Source organism: Corylus avellana, chromosome 2 (genome assembly GCF_965113065.1).
Source record: "Corylus avellana chromosome 2, dhCorAvel1.hap1.2, whole genome shotgun sequence".
Classification (NCBI taxonomy): Eukaryota; Viridiplantae; Streptophyta; class Magnoliopsida; order Fagales; family Betulaceae; genus Corylus; species Corylus avellana.
Genome location: NC_142491.1, coordinates 2,993,515 through 3,008,691, shown reverse-complemented (window position 1 = coordinate 3,008,691; position 15,177 = coordinate 2,993,515). Strand labels below are relative to the sequence as shown.

The window sequence follows — 15,177 nt, the reverse complement described above, 5'->3', positions numbered from 1 at the left end:
CAATAATTTTCTCTAACTCATAAACAAGAAGCATTTTGCGGGGGGAAAAAAGAAGAAGAAAAAAAAAGAGCAAGCCCTAAAAAATAAGCAAGTTATAAGAGAAAAGATGGAGATTGAATGGGAAAGAAACTTGGGTTTAGGTGAATAAAAATTGAAGAAGAAATTGTCTTATTTATATTGGAAGCATATGATCATTGGGAAAAGATGAGCTTTTTTAAAATATGATTGTTATATATAGACGAATTTTTAAAAATATGAATGTTACAAAAGGTTGAATTTTGAAAAATATGGCTGTTAAAAAAAGACAAATTTAAAAATATGACCGTTAATAAAAGATAATTTTTTAAAAATATAACTGTTGAAGAAATAATATTCAAATAGAACAATAAAAGTCGATAAATAAAATGAAGTGTAGCATCAGTATGTAAGTAATTTGAAAAAGTTGGTAACGAGAATAGGAAAAGGTGATTCTTTAACTAGACTTTGCTGAGTAGAATGTGAATGTCTTAATAAGGTCAAAGTAATAATATCTTTTATGCACACCCATAGTCTTTGCATCTTCTTAGCACTTTTGTACTTTGAATGTCAACAATTCCAGTGCTAACATTTCTTTACATTTAGAATAGAAGTTTATCACAATGTTGTAACGCTCTCAAAATTATTTAACTATAAATAATATGAGGTGTTATCACTAACAACTCGTCACTAGATAATTGCAGCGAAAAGTGTACATGTATATATATTTTTTTTTGAAACCACACACTATATAATCATCTTACCAAAACAACTATCAAACCATCAAATCATAAAATTCATAACAAGATTAGAACACAAGTACCACAATAAGTTGATCATGTACAATAATAAGTAAAGCCTAAGTACTAGCCATAGGGCATAATTAATCCGAGTCATCATCAAAAATACATATAATCTAAACGCATCATCATAAGTTGTAACACCACAGAAATAAATATACTTTTTCTATCAAATACAAAAGAGGTAGGATTGTCTCGCTAATAGAACTTTTACATCATTTAAAAATTTTGTAAGGCCTTATTTGAAAAATGATTTCTTCCTACTTCATAAATTATACAAACAATTATCAGAAAATCATACCTCTTGTGCCAAATTGTGCTGCAACATCATTCTTCTTCTTCTTCTTTATTTTTCTTTTTAATAAACTTTAGAAACTCTGGTGTTGAATCTTAGACCTTTCTCTCTCTCTTAAAAAAAAAAAAAGAAGAAGAAGAAACCTTGTTTATCAAGCTCTCAAGGCAAGAAGCAAGTGGACTATATATGGTAGAGTAGTGAACAATAGCTCGTGGTCTAAAGATTCTTGGTTCCTTTGGTTGGACAAATTGAAGACAGATTCTGACATTGGTTTGAAGACACCGTCGATGCATCAATTGATTCAATTCCCATCAGGATTTGCCAAGAAAATTCAAGCAAACAAAGAGTCATCCTCTCGTTGACAGTTTCGTTCCTAGAATCTACATTAAATCATCTAAAAATGATAGGAATAACTATCCTATAGGAATAGTATGAATAGACAATGTGTTTTACATTATTTTTTATTTTCTTTCGAGCTTCAAAATAAAATAAAACAAAAAGGTAAAAAATTTTGTAGGTGGTTGACAAAACTCGGGGGTGATTGCACCACCCCGAAAACCCTTGTGGTGAACCCCAAGAGACTATGAAGATGGTGCAATTACTCTCAGTGCATTTAAGGGTAGCCAAGACCAACCTAGATGCTCGTTGAGGGTGGTCTTGTCCACCCACGACCACGAGTTCTAGTATGAATGGCCAACCACCCCAACAGAATTCCTATGTATAAATAAAATTATTTGAGTTTTTTTTTTTTTTTTTAAATAATAAATATTGTCTTTTTTTTTTTTTTTTATATATAATTTTTTTAGTTAAATTATAGTGAAAGCATATGCATTGTCCCCAAATTGAAGGATAATAATAATTATTAAATTTCACCCACCTCTATTCTCACTAATAACTATTTATTTTCTTAATGGAATAGTTATTCTACGCCCCAAATGTATAACATTAAGCTTTTTTTTTTTTCTTCTTCTTTTTTAAAATTTTTATAAAAAAAATAGCAATATAACACTTAAAATTATCCCAGAATTAGCCAGTAATACATCATGTTTAAGATAAATTATTTATTTATTCATCATAATGTTCAGACAGGGCTCTACCGCTCTAGTGCCTAAAACGGGAGTCCGGCCATGTTCGGCCTACTACACCCAGTTGAATGGGCCAACCAGCCCACTTGAAGAATAGCCATTTAATTTCTTTATTATTTATTCGTGTATCGCCTTTCCATCTTTAAAGCCATTAGGGTTCACTGTCATATAAACACAAACAAGATTGACAGAATTCTCTCCAAGATTGAAGTACAAGCATTTTTGAGTTTTCCCTTTTCATGTGCTTCTCCTCAGAATTTTTGTGCAAATTAGACCTAGTTTAAGAATGTGTTTAGCATTGCAATTTCGTATTTCAAAAGTGTGATTTAAAGTCAAATAGCTAAAAATGTCTTATTTGAAAATGAATTTTTTTAAAATTACAATGTCAAAACAATGAAAAATAAGAAACTTCACTTACCTCTCATAAATTGTAACCCCTTTTGCAATGTACTCATAAAATTCAAAACCTCTCAATTTACTATATCAAACTTTTAATTTTTTTTTTTTAATATCCCCCTTCCTTTAGGAATTTCCATTAAATCCCAACAAAAATTTCAAATTATCCTCCTCCGCCCCGCTTTTTTAGAAAAAATATTTAAATTCTTTTGCAAATATTGAGCCATGAGTATTTTTGAAAATACCATTAAATTCGGACTAACGCCTTAATCTTTGCAAATATTTTTTTTTTCCCTAAAACAAATGGAGGTATTTGAAAAAAAAAAGAAAAAAAAAGGAAAAAGTTAACGGAAGGGTGAGATTAGAAATAATTGAAAAATGAATACACTAAATTGAGAGAAATTGAACTTTAGAGAGGACATTGCAAAAGTGATGACTTCAAGGAGGTTAAATGAAGTTTTCCCTCTAGAAAAATCTGCATTTTCAAAATAATAGACAAGAGGGTGTGCTTTTAAGAACATATATATGATTTTAAATACCAAACTACAATTTTACCAAACACTCGACAATGTTTTTAAAAATCAATTTTTCATATCGCACGTTTTCAAATTGATATTTTTAAATTGTACATTTTGAAATCATGGAAGCATGAGTTTAACTGAATGAAAATAAGAGGTGGTCGGACAAGGAAACACAAGACATTTGGTAAACAGGCAATTCTTGAAGAACTTCTAAAAACTAGTATTCAACTGTTTCTTATGGGGGGTGATATGGTTGAAACGTTTATCCCATAAAATGCTGTTAGGTGTCATCTAGTGACAATGATTTCCAATTTGGGTAAGATCGAAAGAGAAAAATCTCTTCAAGTCTCACATCATGAAGAGTAATTAAACCCAAGCATGAACCATCTCAAGCAACAAGGGAACATAAAAATAAAAAATAAATAAATAAAAAAGAAAAAAGAAGAAAAAAAGAAAAACAGAACAAAGAGAATATACATCTATGTTACCTTCAGAATATCAATTGAAGATGCATGAAATTTCAGTGAGTTGAGTCCAACCATCCATTAAGGGATGTTTCAAAAATTTCTTCCTGTATTATTTTCCGGAAAGTGCACTCTACAGTAGCATAAGTGAATGGCAGAAACGATAACAGTGAAAAGAGATTTACACAAAGAAAATAAATAATTTACACAGGAAAATACCATTTTGTTATTAACTCAATTACCCAAAGGCATTGACCTTGCTGGCAGGGGGAGGAGATGGAAAAAAATGGGCCATCTAAGAGATTAGGCTGCATAGATGTAATGGAGAATCCTGCCCATTATGGGACTCCCAGTGATGGATGTTGAATTGAACTGTGAAGGAGGAAAATGGTTCAAAAGAAAAGGCAGAGATGATGTTAATCTATGTATCTACTACTGAAACCATACACAATATATATAAAAAACTAAATAAATAAAACTCAGACAATTATTTTATATAATCTATATCTCTTATTATGACATTTGTTTCAACATAAAATGTTTTCCGTTGAAAAATATTTTCAGCTTTTGGCTCATATGGAAAATTAGCAACAGCAGACAATGGTTAGTAACCTCCAAAGGCGGTCAAAACTGCTAGCGACTTCATGCGAACACCAGTAGTGGATTCATAAGAACCATTGATGATATGACATACATAAAAAAAATACCAAAAAAAAAAAAAAGAAATTGGGATTTAAAAACCTCGAAAAACTGGGTTTATAAAATTAACGATCCTTGAAAAATTGAGTTGCAGAAATTTATGAAGCACCAAATAATATTGCATATAGAACACCCTCAGTTAAAAAGAAGACTAGTAATAATTTTCTCTTAGAAAAAGGTTGACAGGAGGGATCTTCATCTGTGCAAGTTAATTTCAGAGACTTCACAAGAGCAATGTTGGGAAATTATATATGAATGTAATTTTATTCACAGTGACGCATACGAGCAATGCTAGGAAAAAATTTTGTGCATGTGTCCATTCATGCACACACACAAATATACAAACAAACACGCAAACACCCCTCAGCCACTCACGCACTCACAAGCTCTACTGACTACTGACATCTTAAAACATATACTTGGCATATGCCTGTATTTTTGTGTTTTATTCGAAGAAATTATGTTCAGCATGCAAACAAACATAGAAGAGAAGTTTGGATCCAAGGTGGGCCTCATAACCAGTTAAGGTTGAAATTTGAATGAAAATACTCAGGTTTGAGCTCTCAATAATCGATCAAATCCAGGAAGAAAAGAAGAATTCACAAACTCAAACAAAATTATTTTCCAGGGGAAAAAGTGATTTCAAAATGAAATTTCCAGGACAAAATGCCACTAAACTATCAAGTTAAAATATTAAAGATAGCTAAAGCTCTCAATTGACAGTATCCGCTACACTTGGCATGCATAACAATATATCAGAAGACTATCATGACTTGAAAGAGAAACTACATAAACAGAACAATCAAAGTATTAAAACAGCAGGGACAGTAAAAATTGAGAGTATCTTTAGACCCCTCTCTGTTGCCACTAAATACAACATTTACACAATGAGCAGGAAAAAAATGACTCTGGGTGCAAATAAACTAACCTGAATGATAATGACAAGGAAGACTCAACTGGGGGTTGAATTCTAGTTCGATCAGGCGTAATTAGTGGCCAAAAAACTGGAACACAAAGTAATCATGACACGTTAGTTGCAAACATGAAACAAAATTGAAAAGGCAAGTGTCTTTTCCAGGAAACAATTGGACTATATCAATGAGTACAACAACCAGAATTTTAATGAAACTTGCTCTTTCTGCCTTGAAGAAGTCCAAAGGTCCAGGAAAGAGAAACCATAGATAATACCAGCTTAATGTTTGAAGTACCACGCTACTCCTAATGACTATTGTGCATCCGATATTAAGGTTGCTCTAGCTAATGCCTACAGCATTCATATTCCTCCTACACTAGGTTCTATTTGTTTTCAGGGAGAAGCAATCAATTAAGGAGAAATTTCTAATTTACCCAGCATCAAAACAAAAACTCCACAAGATAATTGGATGCTCAAAGCAGAAAAAGTATTTTCAGGAACAATGTTGTCAATTGGAAGCAAGAGTATAAGGGAAAAGATATTTTTGCCGTTCAAGGCAGAGTCCACTTATATAGAAGAGCCTTACCTGACCGTTCTGAATGATCATTCAAACCAGAACAAAACAGTATGTTCTGCATAATAAAGTAAATGTACATCAAATACAGTAGAGTGTCTAACAGAGGGATATAATGCTTTAACTACAATATGCTGCTCAACAGTAGAACTATTGACTCACCTCTCCCATACCCTGAGAAACATTATGTACCATCTCTGCAGGAAATGGTACCATTGTCAGATAAAAGTGAAATACATCCCGTCCGAAACAAGTGAGAAAAAGTGAAGTTTTAATGAAAGACCAAAAACAAAAAGAATCAAGAAAAAGAAGGGATCACATGGAAAAGCCCAAATGTTCTACAGAAAGACTACCAGCCATTCATAGAACCTAAAAGAACTTTGCTCCAACAGGATACAATACTACAAGATGGTTAATTCTAGAAGCAATATAGGTTGCTGCCATAGAAATGTAAATGATATGCTATCATAAAAAATACATATAAAGTAATCCATGGGACTCTTAAAATGGTCACTTATTATCTTCTTTCAATAAATTTCCTAATCCATCAAGGGTCATTAACCAGTGGTGGTACCCCTTGAATGGGGTCCTGGGAGGGGGGACTGGAAACAGTCCTACCCTTTGATATTTTGCATGAAGTAGCCGCTCTCAAGACTCGTATCCCCATATTCCCATTTAGCAGCCAGACTTTTTAGCACTGCACCATACAGTGAAAAGGCCATACTGACATGCATCTGACAAATTTCTAAGCCCATAAAGGGCATACATTAAACTTCAAGTGGTCAGCCAATATCAACATTCGGGATTAAGTGTTGAAATGACACAGGGTCATGGACAAGGAGGGCCAAACTCGCCTGATTAGATGAACAAAATATCTGGCCAAAACAACCAAAAACAGAAGATGGACCATTTCAGCAAGGCCAAGCAGGCAGGGAAAGCCCTGTCAATTAGATCAAAATTTTGGCATTGACCAGAACATCTGATCGCACTCATAGTTATGTGTATTTAACGGTGAAAGGTGGAGCGATTGTGAAGTGAAGAAAATACAAGTTTTTCCTTTCCATTAAAGTGCTAAATGACATACCAAATTGCTAAACTACAAAATACCAGAGGCAGAACACTATTTACCTAAGTTTGAAACACTGGGATTCACAGCCAATGTCAAACCAAGAAAACAGTCCTCAGGTTCAGGGCCAAAGTCCTGTAAATTTAACTCTAGTTTTGTCTTTTCTCCTGAAGAATAGTGCAGGAAAAAAAGAATTAAAGGAAAAATACTAATATTGAATTAACTACTGTGGAAACCAGAAGTGAGCTTTATAAAAATTTAAAAAGAATAAATAAACAAATAGCCCTTACCCTTGTTGCTCAATTTCAGCTCAAGTGGATCACGAAGTGGATAAGGAACCCAACCCACCTGTCAAGTACATCTTAGTACATTAAACTAATTTGATGAGATAGAGAAAACAACACTTGAAAACTGCATCTTACATGAAAAAAAGGATGTTTTAATGATTCATCTGCAGCTGGCCTCCTTGAAGGGTCCCATGAACATAGTCGCTATGGACAGCCAAGAAGAAAGTATCAGATATGAAATCATAATGTTACTAGTCTTCTTTAATTAATTCAAAATGAGTCGAGAAGTGATGATGGTAAAAAGTTGTAAGCTGTATTAACAACACCCACCAAAATCAAGTCGATAGCTTCTGAGCTAGCATTTGGGATGATATTAGCAAGGTTTGCAGGCGAAATCTACAAAAAAGAATTGATTATCAATAAATGATAATGATAGCAAAGTCAAACATACAAAAAATTGAACATTCCAAACAAAAGCTTACCTCTTCATAACTAAAAATGCTGAGTAATCGAGAGGTGTTCGTCCCTTCGGGGAAAATATTCAAGTCTGGCACACCAAGTATTTTGCAAATCTTGCACAATTGATCTATTTCACTGTCCATGCATGAAACTACTATATAAGATCACACGTAAAAGTTTAGACTACTATGGTACATCAGGCAGTTCCATAACCTTCTTATAATCTGAATTAGGGGTGTACAAACGAGGCGGTTATAGGCGGTTATAACCACCCCGTAACCGCTAACCTCATAACCGCTTTGGCAGGCGGTTATAAAAAACCAATAACCACCTATGGCGGGGCAGTTATCGGTTTTAAGGGTAGGGAAAAGCAGTTAATAACCACTAGCCGCCTACCCTTATATATAATAATATAAATATACATTTTATATTAAAAATATAACATTAAAATGATGCCATTTTGGTGTTAAACACAAAAACAATGTCGTTTTAAACATGAGTTAGGGATAGGGTTTCATCATATTCATTGTTTTTGGGAACACTTCGACCAAAAACTATTTAAAATAAGCATAATGAAGGCCCAAAACACCTCTAAAAGCCCATATAAAAAAGCAGTTATAAAACTACAGGTTATTGGTTCGAATAACCGTTAACCGCCTAAGCGGAACGAGTAGGCGGTTGGGGTTAGCGGTTTTAATCAATAACCGCTAACCGCAACCACTTGTACACCCTTAGTCTGAATTGACATCAAAAGAAAATTAGAAAATACAATTCCCTCTAAAGCCAGACGAAACACAATATATATTTGATGTACATGCATAAATTTATTCATGTGTGTTTGTGTTTGTGTTTGTGCATGTACAGATATGGGATAAACAATGATTGGGCACTGCCCCGTCAACAATTTTAGAGCCTTGCCCATTTTCACATATATCTGGGATTACTTGTGTATCTAAACTGTTCAAATAATTTAACAAATCATAAAGGCAGACATCTTCCAAAATTGGCTTAAATTAGTGCAGCAAAATATTTATATTTCTACTTCTATTTAAATGCTGAATAACATTGCATGTATAAGAAAAAAAGGGAAGTGCATCTACTCTTTTATAAAAAAATAATCAGGCTAAATTCATATGCTGCATATGTATATAAGAGCAAAAGATAAACAGATTTTGATAAAACAACAAACAAATGTTCAGGTGATGATTCTTGTGAATATTTTAAGCGTACAGCTTACAAGACAACTTCCTGACTTCTCTATACTTCATCAATATTAGAAAATATTATCCAACAGTATGCAGTTCAGCTAAAATGTCTACATGAAATAACATATGGACATCTTTTTGATGGGACAACCATAGATGGACTCAAACCTGCAGCAGGCAGCAATTAGAACATTAAATAATACAGCATGCTGTTCAATAGAAGTGTACAAGAACATACAGTCAAAGCCATAGACAGGAATGACCAAGTATTAAATTCATGAATCACAATATCAAATTGAGTACGAAAATTAAAGGAGATGATCGATTTTTTTTCTATAGAAACATTATCACGGAGAGGTGAATCAACTGCATCAGCATTTGTTATGGAAATGGTCATAACTTTCATATAACTCATACAGAAAACTGGAGCAAACCACCATAAAAGCAAAATAATAAAAATCAAGCCTCACCACTCCCATTATTAACTTCACCTATACTAGTTATTTGAAAACAATGGGTTGATGGTTACTATTTCACCAGTCATAACCACAACTTGTCAAAATTTGATCACATTAATCATGAACATAGTCTACTGATATTTGAATCTTAACATACAATAAAGAAATCATTCCTTTAGAGTACGAAGACAGAAGATGATAAACTTGGGAAATAGTCACCTTTTACCAGGGAAAATAGGGGATAAAGTGAAAAGCTCAGCTAGTATAACCCCAGCTGCCCACATGTCTGTACATGTCTATATTTGTTAGTCATCACTCAAGTACGATAACAAACCAAGAATAAGTAAACTCAAAATTGACATATCAAATGAAAGTCTAGTAGAGCCCCAACAAAACAACCTTGCTCAAGTAAATTCTACAATCATCAAAGCGGCTGGAATATTGGATCAATTACCACACTACCTTGCTCTCTCTCTCTCTCTCTCTTACACAAAGACACACAAACATGCACACACAAAGGATTACTCTTACAAAAGCATCAACAACAGCAATTTAAGGGTTCCAGGAAAGATCGATGTTATCATGCTCACGATGATCCTTCCACCTCAATGCCAAAAAGGGCAAGGGAAAAAGAAAGTAAAATTGGGAAAACTTATGCTGGGTTTTGGGATAATAAGGCTCAAACATCTTTTCAGACAAACATGTTAGGGGAAGAAGTGTCTGTTCAGTATATGTGAAGTGAAAAGATCATGGTATAACGATTTAGCAATAAACCCATTGACTCTGTTTCGTTGTCTTTTTTATTTTTTGTAAGAGAGAGAGAGAGAGAGAGAGAGAGAGAGAGAGACGAATTAAGACGTATCATCATATTTAAATAAAACTACAAAAAATTTCACTTAATGTTTGTCATGATCGCTCAAATGGTTACTGTTAGTTTATAAGTTGACATTGTTAGAGTTTAAATTTTGGAAATTAATAAGAATATTGAAAATAGTTGAGACTTATCAAAGTAATTCAATTTTGGATATAGGTTTGGCCAAATGGAAAATATATGCTTAACGAGTCAATCTAACCCATACCCAGCGTCTAAGAGAGAGAAAGCAGCTAGCAATTTGAAACAAAGAGGAGTAGAGAACTTTGCAATGAGCAGGGAATTCAAAAATGTTTACCAACTGCAGGAGTGTAGGATGAAGACTGCAACAGAACTTCCGGTGCCCGGTACCTAGCATATATAAAAGCACAAACCATAAATATGAATAGTTACTAACTCAAAGGATCAAATTTCAGAGTAATCAGTCAGAGCACATGTTCAGGCATGCAAACACACCCAAAAACTGTGCACACCAACAGACAGAATAGGTAAGATTAGGTAATTTGATATGACTCACCACCGTGTGGAAACATATTCAGTATAAGGACCCAATGATGACACTTCCCTAGCCAGTCCAAAGTCGCCAATTTTAAGAAAGTCGTTTGTCACCAGCAAATTTTCTTCAAGGTAGAAATGGTCTCTAATTATTTACTTGATAACATAAAATCGTAAAAGTTCACGAAAACGCAAATACAAATCTCAAATCAAGGATGTATGAGCAACAACAATAGGAAAATGTATTACCAGGTTTTAGATCCCGATGAAAATATCCATTTCTGTGCATGTGAGTAAGTCCATGCAACATTTGAGACATAAAGTTTTGGATCTCTTCTTCTGAAAAGGGCCTTTGTCGGTCTCTCATTATTTGATACAGATTATAATCCTGAAGACACGAAGTCCAGAATCAAGCATTTAGTAGAGAGAATAATTGCACTCAATTGAGCACTGGTTCATCAAAACTTAGAATTCAGAGCATGATATTGATTTTCATGAAGAATCATAGGATACCATACTTCTAGCAATTATAATTTGCAATATTATACTTGTACTGATAGAAAACTTTTCACAGGAGAAAAGCCATAATAAAACAGTACAATATGCTTTAATGCACCCTAAGCCAAAACATGGCATAAAGTGTGAGAAAATACCCTTCCAAAAGTGGTGCCTACTACTGCCTATTCAGAAGATTTAACATTAGCTCTTTTTTTTTTGAATGTTATCCTTAAACAACCTTGGTTCTAAATAGGCAACTGATGGTTCAGAAAGGATATGAGAAGGCAACACTAAATAAAATGCAAATTTAAATTAAAACCAAATTTCCATCTAGCAATTGATAATACAACCAGATGATTTAAGTGAAATAAGTTCACTATTCATTTTAGCTTTTTTGTGTGAGCATAGATCATTAATTATAACATTTCCCCAGATCTTCATATCAGCCTAAATGCATCCAACTTTCAACTGTGCAACAAAAGTTACTACCAACAATTGATTACAACTTTCAACCTTCATTCCTCTAAGATTTGATTTTACCAAAGATAATGGCTATGTTTTTCATATGAGAGGATGTGATTATTTTATTAGAAAGTAACCAGGAATAGGAACCATATCAATTAGGATTAGTCTATAGGGGTGTAAACGAGCCGAGCTTGAGCGAGCTTCCCTTGTTCAAGCTTGGCTCGTTTAAATTTTACTCGAGCTCGAGCTCGAGTCGAGCTTAAGGGCGAGCCAAAAAAATCGAGCTCGAGCTAATAATAAGTCGAGCCGAGCCAGCTCGCGAGCTGGCTCTTATATTTAATATTTTTGTTTAAATTTTTTTTTTTAACTTCAAGTACTCTTAAACGGCTTAAGAAGTTAGTTTGCATATGAGCATTTGTTTAGCCTGACTAGTCGAGTATGGAGCCTGAATCAATACAGCAAGACATTTTGTTTCAAAGAGAGAGGATATGCATTCTTTTATAGATAAGCAAACTTGGAAATTGATGTTTTCTTAACAATGTGGGACAAGTTAACATGTTGCATTCAAACTGCATTGGGACAACGCCCCCTACAAAAAAATATTTTTTTAACGTTTCTCTCTCAATTCCCCTCACTAGTCACAACGGATCTTCCACCTAAACTCTCGTTTCCCACTCTCTCACTCTCACTCACCAGACAGGTAGTGATAGTATTTGGGTCTGTTTGATTCTTCAATAATTTATGCCTTTCGCAATCTTCCTCAATAGTTTCTGCTTGATTCTTCTTCCTTTCGTTTGAATATGCTCTAATTAAATCGAGGTCTTTTTAATGATTGCTCTCTCTCTCTCTCTGATCACGAAGGGTCTAGAATTTTTCATTCTCTAATGGTTAAATATAAATGTAATTTTAAGGTTTTAATAATTATGAGATTTATAATTAATTATGTATTACTTAGTTTATATATATATATATACACACACTCGAGCTTATACGAGCTGTTCACGAGCTTAGCCGAGTCGAGCCGAGCTTGCTTCGTTTAATATTCGAGCTAGGATTTGTGTTCATGAAGTGCTTCATTTAATATTCGAGTCGAGCACGAGCCGAGCTTATGGGAGCCGAGCCCGAGCTTGCTCGCGAGACGCTTCGCTCACTTAACAGCCCTAGGATTAGAGTGACAAACATGTTTGAATAAAAATATAGCAAATATATATAATGCACCATTGCCTTCGGTCAGTGGGATATGACATACAAACATCAATTGTTAATTTGTCGTTTTCTGCATAAGAATCACATATCAAAAAATGTATAAAGTAGCAACAAAAACTCTCTTACCATATATTCAAAAACGAAGAACAATTCATTGTTTTCCCTGACAACCTCCTTCAACTTTATGATATTGGGATGATTCAGTTTTCGAAGTGCCTGCAAAAAAACAAAAAAGCTACTTCTATCAATGATACAATCAGACACACAATATACATCCATATGAATGCATGTACCTATGTATGTACAATATGCAATATGCTACCATTCAAATTGCCACCAGCTCATACCTTAAGTTCTCGTAACTTTGTGTGTTCTTGCCAAAAATAAAACTTTCTCTTCAATTTCTTGACAGCAACCTGAGATCAGAAATATCAGAAAAGAACCACAGAACTATAGAAGGATTTCCAAATGAATAAAAAAAAAAGGCCCCAAGGAATAATACTTTCTAAGAAAAGAAAACTAGAGAATGTGGGATAAAGAATAATAGAAAGTTTAGACTGATTGTTCAGCACTTGAAAAGGCAACACGAAAACTAGCGACGATTTCCATCCCTTCCAATGCACAATGTGGATTTGATCTTTCAACTTCTTTGTTTTTTTTTTTATAAGTAATTCAATCTTATTAGAAAACGCAAACTAGTGAAACTCAAGTACACAGGAAGTATACAAGAAAGACGCCCAATTAGAGAGAAGAAAAAGAACACAAATCCAGAAATTTTAGAAAATTAGAAAGCGAAAAATATTATAAACAACCATCCAAACATAAAGAGATTTGAACTTAATAGTTTTTAATTCTATCATCAATTTCCCCCAATCTTTAAAGTTTCAAGAATTGCATTCTCTCCAAATATACTAACATTAAGGACAAAACAACTATCCTCCAGACTTCTATAGTCTAGTGGCTTCCAAACTAACCTCTCCAACTAGCCAACAGTTCCACTACCCATTGGGATATAGCCCACTCTATCCCAAAAAGACAAAAAATCGATACCCGCAAATCTCTAGTACTTTGCAGTACAACAGGAGATGATCAATGGTTTCCTCCTCTTACACATGCAATACCAATCCATCACTATGATGTGCCTCTTTCAACTTCTTTAGATCAATCTTTTATTGGAAGCCACTCCACACAAATTTCTCAGCGTCAAGCATTCATCAACTAGTTTCAAGACATCAGAGAAGTTCACAAGGAGCAAAACAACAACTTTGTTAAACCCAGTCACAATCAACATCTTCCCATAGCAAGCTTAGAGATGATAAAGATGCCATAAAATGGTCCAAGTTTGATATGTGGCCTACTTATGATATGTCTTCTAGTTCTTACAGATTTAAAGATTAAATAAGTAAAAAAATACGTACATTCAGCATTAATAGTTCAAATTTTGTAGATTTTTTCTAATGGAAATTCTCAGACTAATTTTATTCTAATTACTTGTCAATGGAAAAAATGAAGGATCTGAATTCCATATTTTTCCCAAATAAATGTGAAAGACACCTATTAAAAATCAACGTACCACTTTACAGAAGTCCTTTTGCTTATGCAAGAAAAAAGAATGACAAAAATTTTATATTCTAACACAATTTAGGAAGGATAATCAATTGCAAAAAAAAATTAATAAACACATATAGTTAGGAGATATACTAAGGACATAAGGTTGCTTTGTAAAGAGAAGCTTACAATCTCGCTTGTTAGCTTATCCCAGGCCTTATATACACAACCACAAGTACCATCTCCAAGCTCCTCCAAAATCTTATATCTGGAAATAAGAAACACAGCAATAGGCTCACAGAAAGAGGAAAAAACCTGGTGATCATACACAATCCAAAGCTAAGCAAGAAACTAACCTTTCCATAATTAAGCTGCAGCAAATTATAATCAGAATTATTTCAAAGGAATTCAATCAACCTCCATACAGAGGTGCCTGCACTGACAGCACAGTGTCTGCAAATAGCTTGTAGAGATTCTATAGTTCCAAAACATAGCATGAAACATTTGATGTCGTCAAAAATCCAATTCTCATTGTAGGAGTGACTAAAAATCAATGAAGTATCTATCAACATGTTGCAAACCTCCACCCAACCTCCACCAAAAGCATAACACTTAGTCTGCACCAATGTTAATCCATTTTATTTACATTTACTTCAATGAAATCCCATCAATAAAATGGGGGGCACTTGAGCTGCAATAAATTATTAAAAAAAAAAAAAATTAGTATGATTCTCAACATTCAGAATCCCTCAACATTGAAAGCAGATAATATCTACCAAAATATTAAGAACTAACAATCCCCGAAAAAGGAAAAAAATAAAAAAGAGAAAGTGCTGCATAAGCTAAAGCCACAAATC

The 15,177-nt window shown here is 33.8% G+C and overlaps 1 protein-coding gene across 1 annotated transcript; it reads right to left on the bottom strand.

Annotated features, from left to right (window-relative positions):
- Positions 1 to 3,592: 3,592 nt before the first annotated feature.
- Positions 3,593 to 14,629, bottom strand: MHK (Protein kinase superfamily protein; the record flags this gene model as incomplete). The annotated part of the gene is given in 16 exon segments (XM_088513259.1): positions 3,593 to 3,948; positions 5,204 to 5,279; positions 5,775 to 5,820; positions 5,925 to 5,959; positions 6,891 to 6,995; positions 7,119 to 7,176; positions 7,251 to 7,319; positions 7,446 to 7,511; positions 7,598 to 7,709; positions 9,457 to 9,523; positions 10,407 to 10,459; positions 10,626 to 10,728; positions 10,853 to 10,991; positions 12,899 to 12,988; positions 13,120 to 13,188; positions 14,510 to 14,629. Coding segments are annotated over 16 exon segments (1,377 nt in total), but the record flags the coding sequence as incomplete, so codon positions are not given.
- Positions 14,630 to 15,177: the final 548 nt, after the last annotated feature.